The sequence below is a fragment of the Echinops telfairi genome, unplaced genomic scaffold (genome assembly GCF_000313985.2).
Source record: "Echinops telfairi isolate 266 unplaced genomic scaffold, ASM31398v2 ScPeMD7_1;HRSCAF=3_0, whole genome shotgun sequence".
Taxonomy (NCBI): Eukaryota; Metazoa; Chordata; class Mammalia; order Afrosoricida; family Tenrecidae; genus Echinops; species Echinops telfairi.
Window position 1 is genome coordinate 15863894 of NW_022103896.1, and position 19462 is coordinate 15883355.

The 19462-nt window shown below is 41.8% G+C and overlaps 1 protein-coding gene across 1 annotated transcript in view; it reads right to left on the reverse strand.

Moving 5' to 3' along the window:
• Nucleotides 1–19462, reverse strand: part of FER1L6 (fer-1 like family member 6) — a 136169-nt gene that overhangs the window by 71613 nt on the left and 45094 nt on the right. Inside the window, exons 15-18 of the mRNA XM_004697400.2 lie at nucleotides 16613–16703; nucleotides 12962–13084; nucleotides 11178–11330; nucleotides 3505–3682 (exon numbers count right to left, since the gene is read on the reverse strand). Coding sequence (XP_004697457.1) covers nucleotides 3505–3682; nucleotides 11178–11330; nucleotides 12962–13084; nucleotides 16613–16703 — 545 coding nt within the window. The remainder of the gene's footprint in view (nucleotides 1–3504; nucleotides 3683–11177; nucleotides 11331–12961; nucleotides 13085–16612; nucleotides 16704–19462) is intronic.

Sequence of the window (19462 nt, forward strand, 5' to 3'; positions counted from 1 at the left end):
TTGCTCCAGGTCCTGGGGTGGCTCATCTCTTGTGTGTGGTGTCCTTTCTGCTTTTTGGTTCTTGGAGACATGTCCCATTGCCACCCCCCTTTGAGAGTCAGGGCCTCTTCTTGCTCATCTCCACCGCCTCTGTGAATTTACCCCCCAGGCTTTCTATAGAGTAGATGAAGGCTACAGTTTGCCGGAATGAATTGCACTTGAAGCATAAAATGGCTGAAGAAACAAAACCCTCCAGCAGGTGTGGGAGGCAGCCAATACACAGCATGGAGGGTGGGCCCAGAGAAGAGCTTATTAAATAATTCCCCGATACCCTGTGGCAATCAGAACACCTTGGACCAAGCCTCTCCAGCTTCTGGATTGTCCACTGCTAGAACAGCAAAGATACTTGGGGCCCATGGGTCTCTAGAGATAGTGTCTATAAGCTAGCCCTATGTTGCATTCAAAGGCAGGATGGAAGACAGCAGGGCTGGAAATCCTTTGTTTCCTCTTGGCTTAGCTGTGTGATCTCAGGCAATTTCTGAGCAGTCTAATATTTACTTTCTTCATCTGTAAAGCAAAGACACCTCCCAGGGTTGATGTGAGGATTAAACGTGATCTTATGTATCATGCACAGGTTATAATGCTTAACCCAGAGGAAGTGCTAATGCATTTTCCAAACAGAAGCAAGGCTGGGATTCCCCTTCGCTATCTGCATAGACTTCGGGAGCAGAAACCATGTGCTGGATCATTGGGTAAATGTCTCCAGGACTGTGTCTTCTCTAATTATTGAGCTACTTCAATTTCAAAGGCAGTCAAGGTCCACCAAGATCTGGGGAGCCTTTGGGGGTCCAGGAAACCTGAGTGCGTAGGCAGGTCTCCAGCGTTCCCAACACAGCACTCGATTCCAACACAGAAATTCCGAGCACAACCTCAGCAGAAAAGGAGGCTAAAACTTTTGACTTCTTCCAAACTGCGTTTATCCAGATTTGACAGCACCAGACCATGCAAATGGAGGTGATTAGGAAACAGAGAAAAATGCAACTGTAAGGCATTCATAATTAACGTGAAATTCATGTTGCACGAGAATGTACACACGATGGCTCACACAAGAAGTAATTACAGGATGACACAAACAGGCTGGATTTTGAGAAGCAGCCAAGAATCATGCTAGATGGAAATGAGTGGGCACCCTGCTACCCATTTCCACTGGGGCAGCCATTGGGAAAGATCAATCAGTCACAAAAAGTGGATGACATTCTCCTACATGTTATGATTTGGCTGAAGCTTGAGAAAAGGGTGCTTCATGAAATAGATTGGACACAAAAGGATAAATAGTATATACCCGCTTATCTAAAATATCAGAGTAGGCAAATTCATTGAGACAGAAAGAGGTCGCCAGAAGAAGAAGGCTGCAGGAAATGGGAGTTGTTAGTAGGTTTCTGTGAGGAGGGATGCAGAAGTTTGGAAAATAGGTAGCAGTGACAGTTGTACAAGATTGTCCCTGGACCCAATGCCACTGAACGGCACCCTTAGAAATGGTTACACTGGCAAATGTTATGTTGTATATTTTACCACGATGTTTACAAAGAAGGAAAAGACCAATGCCATGCAAAACGAAGCTGTGCTCTCATTCCTCACGAGTCACATCAGCACAAACACTATGTAGCTAAGACAGGCTGGATGAACAATCTGGAGACGAAAACAACAGGACTGATAGTGCCAGGGGACAAGGGAGAAGAGGAGGTGGGAGAAAAGAGGGGTAGGGGGGAGGTGTCAACCAACCCAGGGACAAGGGAACAAGTGCACTAAAATCAATGGAGAGAAGGGCATAGGATGCCTAGTGGGGCTTAATCAAGGGCAATGTAACAGTGAGAAATTACTGAAACCCACATGAAGGCCGAACATGATACTGGGACAAGAGGAAAGTAAAAGGAAGCAGAGGAAAGAACTAGGAGGCAACGGATGTTTATAGAGGTCTAAATACAGGCATGTACATATGTAAATATATAAATATAATGATAGGGGAATAGATCTATGTACTTAAATTTATATGTTAAGTATTAAGGTAGCAGATGGACATTGGACCTCGACTCAGGTACTCCTTCAACACAAGAACACTTTGTTCTAATAACCTGGCATTCTGTGATGCCCCCCCTCCTGACACGCTCGCCGAGGACAAAGTGGGTGCATAAGCAAATGTGGTGAAGAAAGCTGATGGTGCCTGACTATCAAAAGATACGGCATCTGGGGTCTTAAAGGTTTTAAGATAAACAAGCGGCCATCTAGCTGAGAAGCAACAAAGCCCACATGGAAGAAGCACACCAGCCTGTGCGATCATGAGATGTCAATGGGATCAGGTATCAGGCATCAAAGACCCAGAACAAAAAAACATATCAATGTGAATGATAGGGGGTATGGAGTGGAGACCCAAAGCCCATCTACAGACAATTGGACATCCCTTTACAGAAGGGTCACAAGGAAGAGACAAGCCAGTCAGGGTGCAGTATAGCACTGATGAAACATACAACTTTCCTCCCGCCCCACCCCCTCCACTATCAGGACCTCAATTCTACCTTATAAATCTGACTAGACCAGAACATGCACACTGCTACAGACAAGAGCAGAAAACACAGGGAATCCAGGACAGATAACCCCTCTCAATAATGAGAGTAGCGATACCAGGAGGGTAAGGAGAGGGTGGGCAGAGAAAGGGGGAATCCACCACAGGGATTGACATATAACCCCCTCCCAACAGACGGACAACAGAAAAGTGGGTAAAGGGAGACAGCGGATGATGTAAGATATAAAAATAATAATTTATAATTTATCGAGGGTTTATGATAGAGGGAGGATGGGGGAGGGAGGGGAAAATGAGGAGCTCATATAAAGAGCTCAAGAGGAAAGAAAATGTTTTGAAAATGATGATGGCTAACATATGCTTGGCACAATGGATGAATGGATGGATTGTGATAAGAGTTGTAACAGCCCCCAATAAAAGCATTTAATGAAAAATAACATAACCCATGAGCTAACATTGTACCTACAAAATAAAGCATGCCCCTTTTGAGACAAGGGGAAAAAAGACAAAAACTAAAAGTTGCTGTTATCGAGTCCATTCTGAGTTCTCGTAATGCCATAGGACAGAGTAGACCTCTCCTGTGAGTAGACAGCAGAGCTGCAGGTGGGTTCGAACTACCAACTTTGTGGTTAGTAGTCCAACACATGACTACTGCCCCACCTCCTCTGCATAAAATGAAAACTCAACCGGCAGAGAAACTCAAATTGTTTTCCCTCCAGGAACATAAAAGTACATACTTTTATGCCAGATATTTTTTAATGACTTCTGTTCATGCTTGTTAAATAGGACGTTGAAGGCCAAGGAAGAAAATGTACAAAGGGTATTAAAAGAAGACAGATTAGCCTAAAATAATGTGCGGACAATTCCTGCTCTGCTCCCCTCCTCCTGGTTTCCCAGAAGCTCACCGGAGACATCTCATGGAACCTCTTGCCCAGTGGGCAGCCTACCTTTGTAGATCAGGTTGGCTGGAGGGTGGCTGGAGGAAGACACTTTGGAAGGTATTTCTGCTTCATAGCCTGTTGGCAAGTTGTCCAAAATGGCAGTAGAGTACCTGGTGGAGCCCAGCCACAGATACACATCCACCTTTGCTTGCACCGACCAACCAGCTGGCCGTTTCCCGGGAGGCTGAGGAAAGGTTACAGGGAAGACTTCATTAGTGGGAACCTCACTCTTTGAGAAGGTCTTTCCTGGGGGCATGGTCTGGAGAGCAGTTTTCAGGGGTCCTATTAGATACCAAAGTGAGAGCAACGACCCCAATGGCCGGGTACAATGTCAGAGGAGAATTCAGGTTTAGCTGAGCCTGAGACTTTCCATGCACTGAATTGCTTAAAGCTAATTAAAAAAAAAAAAAAAAAAAAGTCTAGTTCATCTTGACTCATGGCGACCTGTGTATCTCAGACTCCAACTGGGACCTCTAGGGTTTCTGAAAGGTAGATATTATGATCAAACTCAGGTTCTGTCAACTTGGCTCCAATGCCCAGCCAGCTCATGGGGTTAGAGTAGAATTATGCTTCACAGAATTTTTAAAAATCATTTTATTGGGGGTTCTTACAGATCTTCTAACCATCCATCCATCCATCCACTGTGTCAAGCGCATGTGTATAGAGTTTTCCCATCGAGTTTTTATAGGCAACAAAATGATCAGTGTTGATCATTGTTGACATCATCTCGTGACAAGCCCCTGAGTGTCAGAGCAGACCTGTGCTCCACCGGGGTTTCAGTGGCTGATTTTTAAGAAGTAGACCACAAGACCTTCATTAGCAGCCAAGTGCATTGCCATCTGCACGACACAGGCACTCTGGGGCCTTTGGAGTGGTCGTATATACTTCAGAGAGGCTAAGCATGCATCTTGAAGTGGCAGAGCCCGGACTTGGACCCAGGAGAAAGGACTCCAAATGTAGACTCTAGAATCGGACCCCTCACAGCATGCCTCTTCCTCACCCTGAGGTGCCATCTCCCTCCCCAGAGCTTCCAACTCCAGTCACCTTTTAGTGTATTCAAAAGGACTCTAAGGCTTTCTCCATATGGCACATGCTCCACGGACATGAAGAAATCTACTGGTTTCACCCCATTCCTTCTTCTTTGACTAAACACTCCTTCAAGTACTTATTCCTCCATCTCTTCTCACGGCAGGGTTTCAATTCCCATACTAGACCTTTTCCTTTCTTCTGAAAGTGCGTTCTCTCTCTGTCTCTCTGTCTCTGTCTCTCTCTCTCTCTCTCTCTCTCTCTCTCTCTCACACACACACACACATATGCATTTGAGTTTCTGTGCTTATGTGTAGATAGGTGCATGTGGTGTGAGCATGTGTATGGAGGAGTGTCAGTGCATACTGTGTGTGTGTGTGTGTGTGTGTGTGCATGAAGTCTTAATATGTGAAAGACATGACTTCATACAGATGTGGTTCCTTTATTTCCCACTCATCCACATTTGAAGAGTTGCAGGCTTAAGACTTTGTTTCATTCAGGAGATGGACAAGGCCGTCCATTCTGAGAGTGGCCCTTCAGACATTGCCATTTCTTCAGATTTTGTTGCCTCTTCTAAATACCTCTGCCTAGTGTTTCTTAGAATTTCCTGCCAGTAATCGCCCTTCGGAACCACTCCTCCTCCAGAGAGAACCACAGAACCCCACTATGAGAGGCCACGGGAGAGGCCCTAAATCCAACACTGAGCAGGGTAGTGTGCCTGTTTGCCTTGTTGTCCAGCAAGTTCCTAAATAGATTTTTAGCAACTTATTTCAGCAACCACTTCAAGAACAACAAGGTCATCGCTGGCAGACTGAGGCCAGGAGGAGATCAGTGACTAAGACCCAGTGCCAGGCCCCTCTCCAAGGGCTCATGCCTCCACAAGTAAACTGCTTTAGAGAGAATTGTGCCCACCACCTCCTCCAGATGTATTGAAGTCCTGAGCTCTGTGCCTTAAGTGTGACTCTCAGAAAATTGGGGTGTCTTTTGTTATGTTAATGATGTCAGCAGAGTAGGGTGGGCCCTAACCTACTTCACAGCTATAAGAAGAGCAGAGCTGACCCAGGGAGCAGGGAGACAGACAAGAAGGAACCCCATGGACAGCCCAGATGTCCAGGGGCTACCATCCAGAAAGAGCCTTCCCCTTAACCTTATCCCGGATTTGAACCTGCAGCTTCTAAAACTATGAGAAAGTACATTTCCATTCTTTAAACCCACCTACTCATGGAATTTCTGTTATAATTGCATTAGGAAAATACAATGGAGACCAACTTGTGTTTACTTACTCCCATGCAAGGCCAAGTGCAGAAGAGAAAATGTTCAGGGGAAAGAGAAGACATAGCAGGGGTTTTCACCTTTTTGTAAGATTCAAATATGCAACTGGGCTTCAAACAACCCTTTGGAGTTGGCCCAGTAGGGAAGGCATCCAGGAAGAGGAAGTGTGGGGGCACAGACATGGCGGCAGGAGGCAATAGTGACAATATGAGCTTAGTGAGTGGTTGCACAGCACCAGGACAGTGCCCAGAGCTTCCAGAAGAGAAGGAGTTGCAACCAGTGAGTGTCTGAGCTGTCTGAAGGTCCTCAGAGAAGACTGGAGAGCCCTTTCAGTACGAGGAAGAACCCGGCTGTTATTTGTCTTCTTTAGGGAAGCAATGCCATTATTTATGCAGTTCAGCAAATACAGTTTACTGCACCCTTATGGTCATTTTGTTATTGATAAAGGCAAACAGATAAACCGCTAATCCTAAATTTATCCTTTCTCTACTAATCACAGTAATTAGAGCTAAAGTGTCCCCAACACACATTCATTGAAACAAATGTATTGAGAGCCTAAAGCAATTTTTTTTGTAATCACAGTAATTGTTCTGCCTTTTGTGGACATCGCCAGGACATCAGTTTCCAAAGCCAGTCGACTCTAATATGTTTTTACTCTTCTTGGATCATAATGAGATCTCCAATGGCTAGTGCCTAAGAAGCGTTTGATCAGTACCTGCTAAATGAACAGTCATTGATTTCTTTTCCCCTAATATTTATATTTAGCATGTCTTGAGCACTTACGTTGTTCCTGAGCCTGGCCTAAGGGTCATCCTTAGACACAAAATACTGAATTCCTACGTGATATTAAGGACTCACGGGCTGTCTTTAATCCTCAAATTAATTCTATAAGGTGGAAGCTTTATTGTGTGCATTTTAAAGATGAAGAAACAGAGGTGCAGAGAGGTTATCCAAGGTCACAGACCCAAGTCCAAGGCTCAACCCAGTTCTACCTGGATGCAGAGACTTTCATCCAAGCCAGTGCTTCTGACACACAAACATCCGTGCCTATGGATTGCCTGGACATCGGGTTAAAGCATCCGCAGCCCTGAGGTGGCGTTTGAGAGTCTATATTTCCCTCTGTTGATGCTGATCCTGTGCTCTACAAACCACAGTTTCGAGTATTTAAGCAACAAGACTTAAAGTTGTGAGGACTAGGTTATTTGCTGCTTTGACTTTTTGTTGATATCATCCTGAGTTTTCAGTAACCCATGCTGACATCAAGGAGGGACAGAGGATGCGACAACTACACAAGGTCATAGAGGGGGGCAGGATGGAGGCAGGTTGGAGTCACCCAAGATTATCAAGCCCTCTCCTAAGAGCTTTCAAAAAGCATCCCATGTTTTGCTTCACACATGCCTTTCTTACCTCCTCCTTTCCCCTACACGCTCCTTTCTTTCTCATGTGCCTTTGAAACCTGACCAAGCCTAGAATGTTCTCTCCTGCCAAGAATAGTGTGTGTGTGTGTGTGTGTGTGAAGCAGGGCGGTAGCCAGAGAAAAATATTAAAAGAATGCTAAAGTGCATCAAAACAATGATCATCAATGTATAAAAAGTATATGTGACAGAATGTTGACATCTTAGTGTCTCCACCTACCCACTCACTCCCGCCCCACCCCCCACAAGGGTCCTGGTCCAAACTTCACAGGAAGAGGTGATCTTGACAAGTCAGAGGGAGGAGAGAACTGATCACTCACATCCGCTGTGTTAGAGGCAGTCCAGCAACACCAGTATGAGAAAGGCTTGTTGTAGATGTTGCGTTCTGCGGCAGGAGCCCAAACCATTTCTTTCAGCCACTACTACCGAATGGATAGATAGCAAGGGGCCAGGAGAAGAAACTGGATTGAGCGGCATGGAGCAGTAGAAAGAATAGGATAGGGATGGAGAACAGAGTGGACTGTGGCTCTCTGGGCCCCCCAGCCCGAGGACACCACGGAAGAAGAAGGGAAAGGAATGATAAGCAACCCCGGTGTGATCCGCGTGCATCCGGCTCCGTCCACAGGACAGGTTTCCTTTGAGGTAAACAATGTTTTTCCTCCCCCACCCTTCTGGCCATTTGCAGTATAAAGGGATATGATTGAAAAACCTTTGCTTGCTTTGGATGACAGCATTGGGCTGAGTTTTGACATTTTCATTCTAATCTCTTAAACAGAATTATAAATAAATTTAAACTAAGGAAGGGGAAAAAAGACCATGGAACTAGCTATCATGAAACCTTGGTTGTAGTTACAAATATTCCATTATAGAGCCACGTGGCTTCACACGAGGTCTTTGCTAAATAAAGGGCTATTCCAGATTAGTGTTTGTGGTAGTTACATAATCTGTTGTTAATTTGAGAGTTTTAAGAATGTAGGGGTGGAGTTTAGCCTGTCAATCAGGTCACAGCTTGATGACCTCATTTGGAGATGGTAAGGAGGTAAATAGCTCACTGGAGGCAGGACACACGCTCACTCCCTGGGAGACATTGCTGTTGACAAGCCACATGGAGAGAGGCTGATGGAGCCAGCGCCCTGGAGCTGAGGAGTCATGTGGAGACCCCTCCCAGCGCTGAGATACTTCCACCACCACTGGACCCACAAGACTTTCCACCCACTGGCCTGTGATCTTCCTGCATTTGGCATCATTGCATGTGTTGCGTGAGTCTGAAGAAGAATTTATAGACTGGTAACGGACATATGGGATAATATCAGATTTATGGACTTGACCTGGACTAGGCTTGGATGTTTTCTCAATATTCAATTGCTGTTCTATATAAATCTCTCTCGGATACACATGTGCGTATTTATGAACTTGTTTCTCTAGTCTACCCGGACTAACACAGTGTTATCTAAGGTAAGTCTCTAGGAACAGGAGTTCACTGAAACGTGTATAGCTACTTTGGATGAATATGTTTGGGCAGTGTAAATTAGAAGCTTCAAGATGTTTCCTGACTATAGGATTCCCAGAGCTCTTTCTAGAGCTGGTTAATTAGGATTATGAAATTCTGAGAGAGGGCTCCAGTCATAGTCCCCGAACGACTGTCCGAGCACATAGTGCTTATTGAAGCCATTGAGAGGAACTAGAGACTTCCTTCCCAGGCCTTGTCCTCCTCCACTTCCGCATCCCCGATAAGAAGCTTGAGCAGTGGCAGGCATGTGAGTGTTACCCCCTCAGGTGAAGCCCTTGTTCTTCTCAAACGCCCATTCAGGGAAGAGAAGGGAACAAAGGCAGTAGGTGAAGGGGCATTTAAACAGTAGGGGCGACAACAAAACAAGAATGACACTGGTGTTGTGGCATCAGCTTATCGAGAGGTTGCATCATGTAAGGACAATTGAATTCAACAAGATTCAGAGAGCTATCACTCCAAGTATTCCCAAGGCAAAAGGAAATTACAGATAGAGAAGCAATCCAAGGCTTACAGATGGATGGACGTATTGATAAGGGGCATTACTCAGATGATGAATGCTCTGGGGCAAAGGTGCAAAGATTCTGCGTTTTATCTAGGTCTCTCCTTGTCTGTCTTCTGCTTGTGTTTGACAGCTGCTCTCTGTTCCCATTTTAAATAACGGCAGGATCCATCAAAATATTTTGGAGGGCGGAACATTCTACTCATTTGGGGGATATTTTTAGCCCAGAGTCGTCGAATAATTATCTGTTTTTAAGGTTTCTCTTAAAAACAGGTTTCTCTTTTCGCCCCAGCACTCCTTGACTGGAGAAAGCTAAAGAAAAATCCTGGTAAACACGGTGACTGACTTGAGTGATATGATTTTTTTTCTTTTTAATTGTTTACAGTTGTTTTTTTTAATATTCATGACGTCTGACCAAAAAATAATAGACAAAGCCAAAAATTACTCAGTGGATATGATGATCCACTCCTGGCCTGCCCCCGCCATCCCCTCACACACACACACTCCACACATTGCAAAATTGTTGCTTGGGAACTTGGATGGTTTGTCTTGGTCTTCTCTCTCTCTCTCTTCTACTTGATTCTTTCCTATTGTTTATAATTCTTCATCATGTCAAAGTGCTATCCTGGCCCCCTGTTTTGTCATTTAAATTGTGGTTGTCACCTCCAGCAATTGTAAATTGGGGTGAAAACATGCACATTTTTAACTCTAGCGTCTCTGGAGTCATTATTCTGAGCTCTGGACATGTCTGTGCTTCACCTGTATTCATTCCCAGTCCCCACAACCTTCATCATCACTTGATAGATGAAGGATGGGAGGCACAGAGATGCCAGTCACTGACCCAAAGTCCTGCAACTAGCAAATACTGGCCCTGGAGTTCCAACCCAAACCTGTCGTAGCTCAAAGCCCATGGTGTATACTTGCAACCACTGCCCTAAACCACTCCTCATGCTCAAGCATATGAGATTTTCATCTTTGTACGAGAAGGCTTACGGAAGGCTTCAGTCTTGAGTGAAAGGCGTTGGGATCCAGTCATTGATATTGTCCCCTCCTCGGGGACTTGGGAAACCTGCCTGTGTGAAGCATGCGGAGACCTCAGGTAGAAAGGATGATCATGTTCCTGTAATGGAAAGTCATTTGGAACCTTGAGCTAGCAGGTCAATGGAATTTTCCTCTCCTCTGGTCACGTTTCTTTGGAATCCATGGGAAATTTTAAGTATTTTAAAAGATGTCATGAACGCATAACCCAGGAGAAAAGAACATGAGAAAGTGAAAAAGAAACAATGTTCATTCATTACTTATAACCAAAGAAAAATGACACCGGCCTTTTGGTATACCCACAGGATGATGACACTTCCTAATAGGTGATCGAGTCGCAATTGGACTCACGATGGAGCCAGGTGTTGCAGCTGTCCTCAGACTTTGGAAAGCACTGGGGACAGTCAGAGGATGGATACACAGGGAAAATGCTGAGTCACCCAGGGAAGACAGGCTGCTCATCTTGTAGACAGAACGAAAACCGAACCGAACCAATGGCCGTCAAGTCTACTCTGCATCCTGCTGACTCCATGAGCTCCCGAGTAGACGTGCCCTCCGTCGGGTTTTCAATGGCTGGTCTCTTTTAGACACAGACTGCCAGACTGTCCTCCTGAGGTGCCTCTGGGTGGGCTCAAACCTCTAAATTTTTGATTAGCATAGGCTAGACAACTGAGATTGACAGCTAAGTCACATTACCACCATTTCTGGATGCAATGTCTCCCAGGACAATTGTTTCCACATTTTTGATCATGCATTTGCATTAGTAAAAATAATTTGGATACAATCTCTCAATTTTCAGGAAGTATACCTATCCATTCCCATAGTAAGCTAAACATTAAAAGATAAAACACTTAAGAAAATAATGACTAAACATCTCACCACCCAGAGACTCTGTCATCAAAAGCCAGAGCGGACTTACTTTGAGAAAATGAGTTTTGATCTTCCCGCAGTGTTTGCCCATTTGCTCCTGGACGGGGGAATACAGCAGGTCTTTGGAGGCAATTCGGGCATATGCCACTCTCTTGTTGTTGCTCAGCATCCAAATGAAGACATCGGGGATGGTGTGCTGTGGCTGTGCAAAGAAGGGGAGTGGGATGAGGTGGGTGTTCAACACATGCCCGCCCAGAGCTCTCCTATCCTGAAACAGTCTCTCATCTGCAAAACAAATGCTGTAACTTAAGACACCTAGGTCACTAAGCAAACTAAGTGGGAGGCCTGGAGAAGAGGAAACTTTCTGTCAGGAAACAGTAGGACATGGAGACCCCATGTGCCAAATGACTGGCTGTGGTTTGAGGCGATGTAAGCTGGATCCGAGATCTTGGTGGCCTAATTTTCTCCATCTGTAGAACAAACACCTTTCTACAAGTTTTTTTTTTTAATCTTCCAATTAATGATTTAACTTGAAGAACTATACTTTTTCAGAGCCAGGGAACATTTCCAAAAATTCAGATAAAATAACAAAGAGGAAATTTCAGAAATATCTTTTCATTTATACTTAAAGAATCTCTATAAGAGATTTGAGAGCTAAAATATGATTGCCAAGTGTTTTAGCTCCAATTTAGGTGATGGATCTGTAGAAATTTGACTAAATGGCCTCAAAATGCTAGACTTTAAAGGGAACTAATCAAGGTAGGGATTACAGAATCCCCTGCTAAGTGGCCCATTACATTGTACAGATTTGAAATGTGAAGTTCTAGACCAACATAACTACCAAGGCACAAAAGGAGGTGCATTGTCAAAAAGTAGGCTTATGTCCTTTCTGAACAGATGTTCCTTCTCATCCCCTAACACCAGAGTACAATTGGTATTCAAAAGAGGTAACCTCTTTGTCTTGTTATGGAAATACGCACACTCAGTGGAAATTTTCCTGGTCCACAGAGTCTCTCAGTCACGCACCTACAGTTTCAATAACTACCGGGAACCTTGTGAGTATATATCAAAATCTGTGCATCAACTGTCATGTGGTTTGTTATGCCTCCAGGGAATGAGGGCTACTTGACAAGAAATACAACTTTCAAGGATAACAAAACTGTATTCTACACCTCTCCCCACCAAACCAAAACCAAACTCACTGCCATCAAGTCAATACTGATCCAGTGACTCCCACAGGGGGTTCTGAAACTGTAGTAGTTTGCAGGAGTGGAAAGCCCCATCTTTCTTTCAAGGAGCTGCTGCTGGTTTCAAACTCCTGTCCATGAAGATCTCAGCCCAACTCATAACCACTACAACACCAGGACTCCTATACCACGCAACACCCAATTTCATACTCTTCAATACCTTCTCAGGGGCCAAGCAGAAGTTCTAGTACCTGACAGCTGAACACACAAAGACCCAAAGACAGCACAAGGCACTGTTTACAACTAGCTTTAAAATGAGACGTTATTTTGACCTTTACTGAACGTGAATTGAAATCTTCTGACAGTTGAAAACTGATCAAAGGTACAGTGTGCCTTTGGACTTTTCCTGAATCCACCAGGGAACACGTTTTCTATTTCTGCAGAATACTCACGGTTCAGAAGAAATCAGTAAAGTTGTACATTTGGGGCCACATTGACACTCAACCAGTAGTGCCTGCCCAGCTCAGCTCAGCTTGGAGAGAAAAACCAGGGCTTTCTATCGTTCATCCTAACCAAACATCCAGCCCTTACAGGGACAGTCTAAGGTCTAATCTTCCAAATGACGTTGACCTTTTGAGTCGATTACCTCATCCACAAGAAAGCGGATCTTGTCCACAAAGCCTTGGGCTTGACTGATCATTTCATCGAGGGGCAACTTCTTCTGTTGCTGCTGCTGGACGAGGCCCTGAGCCTCCTTGGTCATTGCCTCCTGAAACAAGGAAAGAGTGAGAACAGGTCTGGCTAGAAATTGGCGGCATTCTCAAAGACAACCAACTGTTTACAATTTGTAAAGAAAACCACACACAAAAATGGTCTTCAAAAGAAAAAGCTAAAGCCTCAATGAAACAAAAAAAGAAAGAAAAGAGGAAAATTACATAAGCATGTGAAGCAGTGATATAAAAACCAAAAAATGCACCCAAAAAAGTATTGACAAAAAAATCTTTAAACAAAAGGAATTCATTACAAAAAAATTATCATGAACGTTGAAACCAATTTCACCATAAAAAACTCAGAAAATGATGGCAAAATCGTACTTCTCATCGAATGTAAATGGATTGAACTCACCAGTTAAGAGACAAAGGCCAACAGAATGGATAATGAAATAAAATAAAATACAAATGGATAATAAAATAACAAGGCTTTAATATGCTGCTTACAAATAACAAACCTTAGCTATAAAGACAAACAGGCTAAAAAATCAATGAACAGAAAAATATCAAGCCAATGGCAGTCAAAAGAAAATAGAAGTAGTAATATTAATCTCTGATAGAATAGACATCAAAGTAACAGCCATACTGAGAGACAAAGAAGGTCATTTTATAATCATGAAAGCTTCCATTCGACAAGAAACTATAACCATAATTTATATGCATGCACCAAATGAAAGATCTTCAAAATATATCATCAAGTTATAGAAAATAATAGACAAATAGGTCATAATATGATATTAGGAGACTTTAACATCACTTCTGAGCAAAGATTGGTCAACTAGAAAGAAATCAATGAGCATACAGAAGAACTGAACAACACAATTAATCGACTAATCTCCTAGACATCTACAGGACACTTCACCCAATGGAAGCGCATTGCAGTGCACCTGGACCAACTCCAGAATAGAGCACCTTTCAGGCCATAGAGCATAGAGCAAGCATCAATGAATTCAAAAACACTGAAATACAGCAAACCATTTTTTGAGATCACAGCGCTCTCAAATTAAACAGTAACCACAGGAAAATCAACCCCCAAAGTCAAATACATGGAAATTAAACATTTCACCTAAAAAACACCGGGTAATTTAAGAAATAAAGAACACAAGAAAATTTCCTTGAAATGAATGAGAATGAAAATACAACATACCAAAGGCTCTGGGATACAACAAAAGCGCTACACAGAAAGCAGTTTATAGCGACACATACATATATCAAAAAGGAAGAGAGAATTAAAAGAAACATTGACTACAACAATTGGAAAGAGACCCAAAAAAACAAACCCTCAAACCTTAGAGAAAAGAAATAATAGTGATTAGAGCAGAAATAAATAAATCAGAAAACCTTAAAACTATATGAAAAATTAAAAAGTCAAGAAGCTAGTTCTTTTAAAAGATTTTAAAAATTGATAAACCAAAGGCAAACCTGACAAAGAAAAAGGAAATATTGTGAATAAGAAATGAAATGGGTGACATTACAATAGAACCCACTGAGATAAAAAGATGACCACACAGATTTATGAAAAGTTGCATCCCAACAAATTTGAAAATCTAGAAGAAAGGAATAAATTTCCTGAATTGCATTACCTCCTAAATGAACACAGACGGAGGTAGAAAATCTCAACATGCTTTCAACACAAGAAGAGACCGATCTGGTCATAAAAGGAAAAAAAAATCCTCCCAACATCAAAAATGTCTGGGACCAGATAGTTTTACCAGGGAATTCTACCAAGTATTAATAGAAGAGTTATTACAAATCCAAAATGAATGCTTTCACAATATACAAATGGACAATATACTACCAAGCTCATTTCATATACTACTCAATTCATTTAAATTATAACCCTGAAACATAAGCCAGGCAAACGCATCACCAAAATTAAAAATTATAGAACAATATCTCCGATGAATACAGAGACCAAATTTTCAACCAAATTCTAGCAACAAAATTCAAAAAAGCATTAATATATATATTATATACATTATTATATGTATTAATATATATAATATATATCATGATCAAGTGGGATTCATATCTGATATGCAAGGAATGTTTAAGATTAGAATAACAATCGATGCAAGTCACCACATAAAACAAAATTAAGGATAACAACATGATGACCATGTCAATTTATGTGGAAAGGACGTTTGATATAATTCAATATCCAATCTTGATAAAAACAGACACCCAAAAAAATAGGAATAGAAGGGAAATTGCTCAGCATCATGAAGGCCATACATGAGAAACCAATGGCTAGCATCTCATTGAAGAGAAATGAAAAACATTCCCACTTTGAATGGAAACTAGGCATGGCTGCCCTTTATCACCCCCTTATTTAATATAGTCCTGGAAGTCTTAGCCAGACCTTTGAGACATCAAAAAATATTAAAGGCATCCACATTGGCACAGAAGAAACAATACTCTCTTAATTGCAAATGATATAATCCTGTATATGGTAAACCCCAAAGATTCCATTTGAAACTCGCTGTAACTAATTGGAAAATTGGCAACATATGGGATCTCCTCCTGTAAAAGACTAAAACAGGACCAATACCTCGCCCCAGGTATAAGAATGAATTCAAGATGGGTTAAAACCAAAATATAAACTCCAGAACCATAAAGACTATTAATTTAAAAAAATAGGGCAAACCTTAAGGGCCCTAATGCAAGGCATAAATACAATACTGAACATAATGAAAAATACCCACACAATAAAAGACAAAATAGAGGACCGGGACCTTCTAAAACTACCACATTTATATACATCAAAAGAGTTAAACGAGAACTCACAGATTGGGGAAAGTATTTAGCAATGATAAATCACATACAGGGCTAATTGGAAAAAATCTATAGAAAACTATGGCACCTGAGTAAGAAAAATACAAATAAGCCAGTCAAAAAATAGGCACAAGACATGAGTACACAATTTCTTAAAAATGACATCCACAAGGCTAACAAGTATACATATTTGAGTCCATTAGCAAAAAAAATACAAATTAAAACAACAACAGCTCAGAGTGTGGCTCGGTCTGGCATTTATAAGGCATTACCCATTCAACAATGATTAAACATCTACCAGGTGCCCCGCACTGAGCAACTATCAGGACACAGAGAAGCATCCAATGCTGCCCTGACCTTAAGAAGTGCATATAAACACGGCTTTTCAACACTTAGATCATTTGCAGTGGTAGGGAAGCCAGGAGAGAGAATAGAGTTATTCTTTTGGCTGATCAGCTTGTAGTACAGTTGGCTGAGGTCTATAGCCAAAAATACACAAGGGGGAAATCATCAGAATAGGAAGTAAGACAGAGGCGTTGCTAGCTCGTTTGTGTTACCATAAAATGACTGAAAGCTCCATTCTCCTTTGCCCCTGTGCTTTCTCTCTCTCTCTTTCAAGTCTCCACATTGTACAACGGCCTGACTTTTAGAGCTCTATCCTCATCTGGTCTCTGGCCTATACTTCATCCACGATGTTTATTTTTAAAGCACTGTTTTAACTCCATTCAGAATATAAATAGATTTTCACATACCAGCTCTTGCCAACAGAGTGTAAGCCGCTTCTTATCTAAAGTAGTCTGGTTCAACATCTTGGGCTTTTTTTCTGCTTCAGAGATAAAGGCACTATAAGAAAAGAATCACAATTTGGAAAGCGACTTAGTAAAACTCCATTTATACAACTCCAGAGCTTTGCAAATCTGTTTTCTGCCATATAACATAAAAGCCGATTAAGTCACAGAACTAAAAATTTAAATGTAGGACTTATACAAGGAGGCACTGGCTTTTCTAAGCAACAGAAGGAGAACCAGAAATGGTGTTCACACTTCACATTAGTTTTGGGGAAGGGATATGGGTTTTTCCACTTTCTTTCAATATGTATACCTTGTAATTGCTGTCAAATGTATTAATAACAGAAACAAAATAAGGTAGTTACTTCATCTTATCAATTTAATACGCACCAGTATTTGCCTTTGCTGCAAAAATATAGCGATGTGGTGGATCATACAGGGGCAAAGTTATAAAAACTTCTTAGATATAACCAAAGACCTTGAAAGAAGGAGTTTCTGGGCCTGGGAGATCAGAATCATAGTCTCAGGGGGCATCAAGGTCAATTAGGATAATACAGTTCATAAAAACAGCCTTCTACATTGTAATTTGGTATCCGCTAAAGTCTTAAAAGCTCATGAACAGTCAGTCATTTGAGGTGAACCTATTTGTCTCTCCCTGTCCAGAGGAAAGAAAATGATGAAAATCAAAAAACATATGGAATCGTTTAGTCCAGTAAGTTAATGGCCCATACAAGTACCAGTCTCCACAACCCTGAGACCAGAAGAATAGGTGGTGTCCGGCTCCTACCACTACCAATTGCTCTGAAAAGTATCCCATTAAAAGGTCATGGGTAGAGTGGGAGGAAATGGTGGACTAAAACCCCAAATCACAAAGGAGACCAGGCTTACTGGTCAGAAAGACATAGGTGGGACTGACAGGCTATGGTTTGAAACTTAACTCACCCCGTGTTAGAATAATCACCCACTTAAGATTTATATGGCAACGTTTACCCAAGGGAAAAGCTCAGAGGGTAGGACTCAAGAGACACAAGGAGGTAGTGGGATAAGGGATGGCACATTGTGGGGATTGCAATGGATGAATCAAAATAACATATATAAACTGTTGAAGGCAAAAGAGCTTGTCTGCTCTGTAAACCTTCACCTAATTCACAATAAAAAGCTTTATAAAGTAATACTCACAAAAAGTTGCATCGAAAATTACATTTAAAAGATTGCAGACTCAATGCTAAGATACTCACTCACTACTGAGTCAACGCTGACCCATAGAGACCCCCAAGGGTTTCCAAGACTGTAACTGTTTACAGGAGTGGAAAGCCCCATCTTTCTCCCTCAGAGCTGCCTGGTGGTTTGGGAACTGTGGACCATGCAAATCATAGCCCACCACGTACCCTCTACACCACCAGGGCTCCTAATGCTACGTAGATTCCTACATTTGAAAAACTATGCAGAAGACTAGGTAGTAGCATTTGGGGGGATAAAGTTTAAAATATGTTCAAAAGGGAAATGGTAAAGATTACTAATGAAATTAAAGAAGAAGAAATATAAACTATCAAAAACTTGAGGAAATAAGATATTGCCCCATTTGTAATAAAAAAATGCAGTTGAAATGCATACCACATTCACCTATCAGTCAAGCAAAAGTTAAAAATTGCAAATATTTAAAGTTGGTGAAGAAGATATGGGGATATCGTCACCCTTCTAAACTATGGTAAAGAGTGTAAGTTCCTTCCATGCTGAGCAGGCTATTTGACAGCACCTATATATACATATTGGACTGCTACCCCTACGGTCAGCAAATCAAAACCACCAGCCGCTCAGCAGGAGAAAGATGAGGCTCTCTACTCCTGTAAAGTGTTACAGTCCTGGAAACCCACAAGGGCAGTTAGTTCTATCCTGTCCTATAGGGTCGCTATGAGTTGGAATTGACTTGACGGCAGTGAGTTTACCTTTTGGTTTTATAAAAATGTAAATGTCTTTATAACCTGATCCAAATATTACTCTAGACTTCTACCCATCAAAAATAACTGAAAAATCTTTCAAGAATATTTCACACAGTAATGCTTATCATAGCACTGTATATAATTGCACAACAGATGGGAACAACTTAAACAGCATTAGAAACTGGCTCACTATATCATAAGGCATTCATGCAGGTCAATATGGAGGGTGGTTGGTATGTAGGGCTGCAGAAAGATGCCGTGATCTATCCTGAAGTAAACAGGAAGCCTGCGGAACAAACCGAGTGGAATGATTTTTGTGGAAAAGAAGTAGAGTGTGTGTATGCATATGTGTGTGTTCACTGTGCATCAGAATACACTCAAAGGCAGTGAGCATTTGTTAAGCCCAGAAAAAGGTTCAGGAGAATAAATCAAACTTTTCTCTTTGGAGAGCCAGGCTGGAGAAAGGGGTGGGGGGGAGAACTAGGACAAACTCGTTTACTCTATATAGTAGTATATGTTTTTTAAAATGAGTATATTACTTTTGTAATGAAAAAGAATAATTACACAGGGAGCCAATCAAAGGTAATGTAACCGAGAGGATTTACTGTAACCCAAATGAAGGTTGAGCATGATAGTGGGACAGGAGGAAAGTAAAAAGAAATAGAGGAAAGAGGTAGGAGGCAAAGGGCGTTTATAGAGGTCTAAATAAAGGCATGTATATATGTAAATGTATATAGATATGAGGATAGGGACATAGATTTATATGCATATATTTATAGGTTTAGTATTTAGGTAGCAGATGGACATTGGACCTCTACTCAAGTACTCCCTCAATGCAAGAATACTTTGTTCTATTAAACTGGCATTCCATGAT